We start from the raw sequence: 5,829 nt of genomic DNA, 5'->3' as shown, positions 1-5,829 counted from the left end.
GCAATCTCAGCTCACTACAACCTCTGCCTCCCGGGTTCAAGCAATTCTCCTGCCTCAGCCTCCTGAGTAGCTGGGACTACAGGTGCACACCACCACGCCCAGCTAATTTTTGTATTTTTAGTAGAGACGGGGTTTCACCATGTTGGCCAGGATGGTCTCAATGTCTTGACCTCAGGTGATCCGCCCGCCTCGGCCTTCCAAAGTGCTGGGATTACAGACATGAGTCACCGCACCTGGCCAGGAAACTTCTTTTAATAGTAGACTTTAACTATTTAGATGTGAACTGAACTTGTTATCTATATAATGTTCTAGTCCATCTGAGAGTGATGAGGCAAACTGACCTGGTCTCATTAAAATGAATTAATGTTTAACATATTCAAAATTAAAGCCCCTACTAATGATTTCTTAAGTATTTGCTTCTTGGGCTGGCTTTTAGCACTGAAGAGATGAGTGGGGTAGTCATTTTAATGTGCTCGATATTAACTCTCTACATCAAATTTCTTGTCAGAAGTTACCAAAAAAAAACCTTCCCATGTTACTGCTATTTACAACAAATTATCACGGTTATCATAATAACTCAATCCATTAGATAGGAGTATACTTTTGAGGGCACTCTAGTAGCAAAACAAACTATTTTTAGCTGCCATCATGACTAGATAATTGTCTTCCTGTTTATTTCAATTACCACTTAAAAGCAAGTTGTGTACGTAGTAGAGCCTCTGGAAGCACTCGTCAGATCAAATAATGGCAAAAAATGAAACAAAACAAAACAAAACAAAAAAACTAAAAACAAAAAACTAAACTTGGGGAGAGGGAATGTCAGAAAGTCATGGAAAAGTATAGATGAAGATGATGAAAGAAAATTAAAGATTATTTCTCAAATTTTATTACATTTATTCATCTGTGTTCCTGTCTCTTGTATTTTCATCCTGTTATTTTCTATGGCTTCCTCTATGTAGAGCTCTAAATGGAACTTCCTTTGTTTATTTAGCATAGACTTAAGCAGACTGCTTGTCACTGGCCAGGACTGCGCAGGTAAAAGCTGGTCCTATTTCCTTTCTGCTCACTCCTAAGTGCCTTCTACAAATTTCCCTTCTTATTCTTGCTCCCCTCCTGCCTCCTGTAGGGCTGCTGGACTATAGAGATGCCTCATTTCAGGCTGTGCCGGGTGGCTCACACCTGTAATCCCAGCACTTTGGGAGGCTGAGGTGGGTGGATCACCTGAGGCCAAGAGTTTGAGAGCAACCAGGGCAACATGGTGAAACCCTGTCTCTACTAAAAAAGGAAAAATTAGCCGGGCGTCATGGCGCGTGCCTGTAATTCCAGCTGCCCGAGAGGCAGAGGCATGAGAATTGCTTGAACCCGGGAGGCAGAAGTTGCAGTGAACCGAGATCATACCGTTGCACTCCAGCCTAGATAAAAGATCAAGACTCTGTCTCAAAACAAAAACAAAACGGTGAGAAATCTGCTAGAGGACCAAGGAAGCAGTAATTATACTTAAGTACAGACTTGAGGAGAATATTAATTGCATATGAAGAACAAGCCACCTCAGATGAGGTAGTCCCAACAGAGCCCTGAGAGAATAAACTCAGCCTTCTCCCTTGAGATTTTCTTTTCACTGGGTCTGAGAACAGTAGGAGGAAAAGAGTATAAATTCAGAATGCCAGGGGCAAGTACAAAGTATTTTAGAAATACTTTTAAGTGGCAAAGTCAATGCTCTTTCAAATCCTTCATTGTTCACAACTGATTTTAAAGATACTAACGATTTAAGAGTACAACTTTTAAAATAATTCCTTCTTCTCGTGGTGTCCAGGAGCTTGCTTGACAGGTAGCTTTTTTTTTCACTCAAATGATCAGAACACAAATGGGCAGCCTAAGTGTCTGGTTCCAGGGCTTCCTTCAGGGAATCCCTGTACTCCGCAAGGTCACTGTGGCAGCATAATTTACTCTGAGCAACCCTACACTGGTTCCCCACTCCTGGACAAGGGACTGATGTACCTCAGTTTATCTCAAGCAGAAGTTAGGGTTTTGTTTCTAAATGGTATTAGAGTTGTTTTAAAATGTAATTTCTCTACCACAATGTTCCATACTGGTGAGCCATTCAGGATACTTGGGCCCTTAAAAGATGTACTCCCCTGTTCCTTCCTCTCATTCTTACCTCCCTCCCTTTGAGACAGGGTCTCGCTCTGTCACCCAGGCTGGAGTGTAGTAGCATGATCATAGCTCACTGCAGCGTTGACCTCTGGGGCTCAAGTGATCCTCCCACCTCAGCCTCCTGAGTAGCTCGGACCACAGACATGTGCTACCATGCCCAGCTAATCTTTAAATTTTTTGTTGTCACGGCTCTCCCTATGTTGCCTAGGCTGGTCTCCAACTCCTGGCTCCAAGCAATTCTCCCATTTAGCCTCCCAAAGTGCTGGAACTATAGGTGTGGGCCACCATGCCCTGACCCCTCCCCCATCTCTATGTGCCAGTGGAAGAAAGAGTATTTGGGAATTAGAAGAGGTGGGTTATGGCTGAAATGTCTGCACTAACTAGCCGTGGGACTCAGGGAAGCCAGGTCATCTTTCTGGGTCTGTTCCTCATCTCCAAAATAGACTTTACATGCTCTAAGGTTTACTCCTGCTCTAAAGTTCTAGGTTTCTTCTTGTAGCTTCTTCCATCTTTTTTCTTTTTTGTTTAAAGAGACAGGGTCTTGCTATGTTGCCCAGACTGGTCTCCAACTCTGGGCCTAAAGTGATCCTCCTGTCTTGGCCTCCCAAAGTGCTGGAATTAACAGGTGTGAGGCACCATGTTGGCCTCCTCCTCTATCTCTATGTGCTCCTTTTTTGGGAATTTGCATTAGGCTTTTAGATGGGCTTAATAAATACTTTTGTCTTCTTAAAATGTTTTCTTAAAACTATGATAGTTCCTTAAAAAAGAAGTTTAGCTTGCTGAAAGCACAGTTTTCTAAGTATGTAGTTTATGAAATTTGGAAAATGAACAGACTGAATTTATTAGGGCTTTCTCAGTATCTTTTAATGCTCTCAATATATACAATGTTTTCCTGGAGAGCTCTTTTGTCTTGGTGTCCAGTGATGTTGCATTCAGTAAATGGGTAAGAAGATAAAATGTCCCCTCCTTGGATTTTCCTGAATTGTTTCTCTGTACATAATACATACCCTAAATGTACACATGTATATGGTTTGATGTAAATGAGGTCATTGTTTATTTCATGTAAATAATTACCTTTTTTTACTCCAACTTACTTTTTTTGAGGTATATTGTCATAAATGTAAATGTATCAATTTAAAATGTTTACTGTGAGGAATTTTAACTAATATATACATATAGCTATATTACTATTACCCAAATCAATATAAGAAACTTTCCATCACCCCGAGAAAGTTATCTTATATCCCTTTCCTCAGGCAATTACTATTCTGATTTTTATCATAATAGAGTAGTTTTTGCCTGTTCTTGACTATTGAATACAGTATGTAAAAATTAGCCAAGCCTGGTGGTACATGCCTGTAGTCCCAATTACTCAGGAGGGCTGAGGTAGGAAGATTGCTTGAGCCTGGGAGTTTGAGGCTGCAGTGAGCTGTGATCGCATCACTGCACTCCAGCCCTGGTGACAGAGTTAGGTGAGACTCTTTTCCAAAAAAAAATAAGAAAAGAGGAGTGAATGCCCCCTCTTCTCCAATCCAAATAATTGGATGATAAGTAATTAAAAATTGCTATTAATAGTAAGCTTTTAGTATCTTGGCCAGTTTATTACAGAGGACGATAAAATGATTCCATGTGGATAGGGCATAACATATAGAGAATGAGACTATGTCCGAAGAGGGAGAAGGGATTTGAAACAACATGAGTATCTCAGGGACAGATGGATTGGTTCTGCTATTGGTAGGCCTGGAAGGCAAGGTCAGAAGTAGCAAAAAATGGATAACAAAAGCACTACTTGTCACCCAAGCTAAGTGGAATAGCTGGCCCAGTAGGAGAAATGTAGGTTTTGCTCTACACTGAGTTCTCCAACTCTTGATAAGCCTCCAAAAACAAATGTTAGGGGAAAAAAATGCAGCTGGCTATGAAAAGATATTTTATCTCATTTCATTAAAAAATCAATGTCAACACTGTTAATAGAATCATTTTATCCTCAGGATAGAGGCAATGCTCTCAACAAACACCAACTCAAGAGCCTCTGATGCCAACCCAGAGGGTACTCAAACACAAACTTAGCATAGAGGTAAGAGTCTCTATGTCTTTTGGTGGAGGCAAAGCCATTTGATTGGTACTTCATAGGAATATCTTTCTACCAGGTCTTCATCATATGGTATGTGCCACGAGTCTCCAGTTGTTTGCACCACTGTGTCATAGCTGAGAATATGCTGTTGAATTAAAAAGAGAACAAAACATTGAGAACAACACTAAAGGGCTACCTGGCCATTTCTCTTTCTGACACTTCTCAAGTATGGATTATCTCACTTAATAATGGATTTTCAAAGGGCAGCTAACTCTGTGAAGATGAGCCCTAGCATTAGGAGTTTCTTTTTTTGAGAGGTCTCATTTTTAAGTCTAAAGACTCTCTATAGAAGTATTACATTTATGTAAGACAGATGTTCTTTTGTTGGCTCATCAGTTTTGTGTGTGTGAGTGAAAAATTTCAAATACAGTCAGCCTTCCATAACTGCAGGTTTTGTATCCCTGGCAAACCACCACGGACTGAAATTATTTGAAAACAAAAAACAACAACAAAAAAAAACTGAACATGTACAGACTTTTTTTCTTCTTGGCATTATTCCCTAAACAATACAGAATATAAACTATTTATATAGCATTTTATTATATAGCATACTATTATATAGCATTTATATAAACTATTTATATAGCATTTACATTGTATTAGGTATTATAAATAATCTAGATGATTCAAAGTATACAGGAGGATGTGTGTAGGTTATATGCAAATACTATGCCATTTTATATAAGGGACTTGAGCATTTGAGGATTTTAGTATCTGTGAGAGGTCCTGAGACCAATTCCTCATGGATACCAAGGAACAATTGCATACAAAAGTAGAGAAATGGTATCATGAACTCCCATGTACTCATCACCTAGGTTCGGCCATTATCAATTCATCTCTAGTCTTATTTCATCCATATGGTGCCCCCTCCACCTCAGATATGTAATTTCTTCTGTAATACTTCAGTATGTATCTCTAAGAAATAAGGTTTTATTTTATAAATGTAAGATCAATATCTGTATACCTTTATTATACTTAAGAATTAATAGTTCTTGGCCGGGCGCGGTGGCTCAAGCCTGTAATCCCAGCACTTTGGGAGGCCGAGACGGGCGGATCACGAGGTCAGGAGATTGAGACCATCCTGGCTAACATGGTGAAACCCCGTCTCTACTAAAAAATACAAAAAAAACTAGCCGGGCGAGGTGGCGTGCGCCTGTAGTCCCAGCTACTGGGGAGGCTGAGGCAGGAGAAAGGCATAAACCCGGGAGGCGGAGCTTGCAGTGAGCCAAGATCCGGCCACTACACTCCAGCCTGGGCGACAGAGCGAGACTCCGTCTCAAAAAAAAAATTAATAGTTCTTCAACTATATCTTGAATCACTATGGTATCATTTGATACCATATTTACTACAAATCTATTGTTTGGATATTCTTATTTATTTACTTTTATAGAGACAGGGTCTTACCATGTTGCCCAGCCTAGTCTTAAACTCCTAGGCTCAGGCAATCCTCCTGCTTCGGGCCTCCCAAAGTGCTGGGATTACACAAGTGAGCCACTACACCCAGCCATTCTTACTTATTTTTTTTTTTTTTTTTTTTTTTTTTT

General features: G+C 40.1%; 1 protein-coding gene across 7 annotated transcripts in view; it reads right to left on the bottom strand.

Moving 5' to 3' along the window:
* Window positions 1–3,722: 3,722 nt before the first annotated feature.
* PRORP (protein only RNase P catalytic subunit) overlaps window positions 3,723–5,829 on the bottom strand; it is a 159,122-nt gene continuing 157,015 nt past the window's right edge. For 5 of the 7 annotated variants that reach the window (XM_017858726.1, XM_017858715.1, XM_017858688.1 and 2 more), the window contains one exon: window positions 3,723–4,370. In XM_017858726.1, coding sequence (XP_017714215.1) covers window positions 4,239–4,370 — 132 coding nt within the window. In that variant the 3' untranslated portion in view covers window positions 3,723–4,238. The remainder of the gene's footprint in view (window positions 4,371–5,829) is intronic. The other 2 variants (XM_017858707.1, XM_017858699.1) reach the window with 1 other exon arrangement.

Source organism: Rhinopithecus bieti, unplaced genomic scaffold (genome assembly GCF_001698545.2).
Source record: "Rhinopithecus bieti isolate Rb0 unplaced genomic scaffold, ASM169854v2 scaffold_2435, whole genome shotgun sequence".
In the NCBI taxonomy this organism is placed as follows: Eukaryota; Metazoa; Chordata; class Mammalia; order Primates; family Cercopithecidae; genus Rhinopithecus; species Rhinopithecus bieti.
Note: the sequence above shows the minus strand (reverse complement) of the source record. Positions and strands in the feature narration are given on the sequence as shown.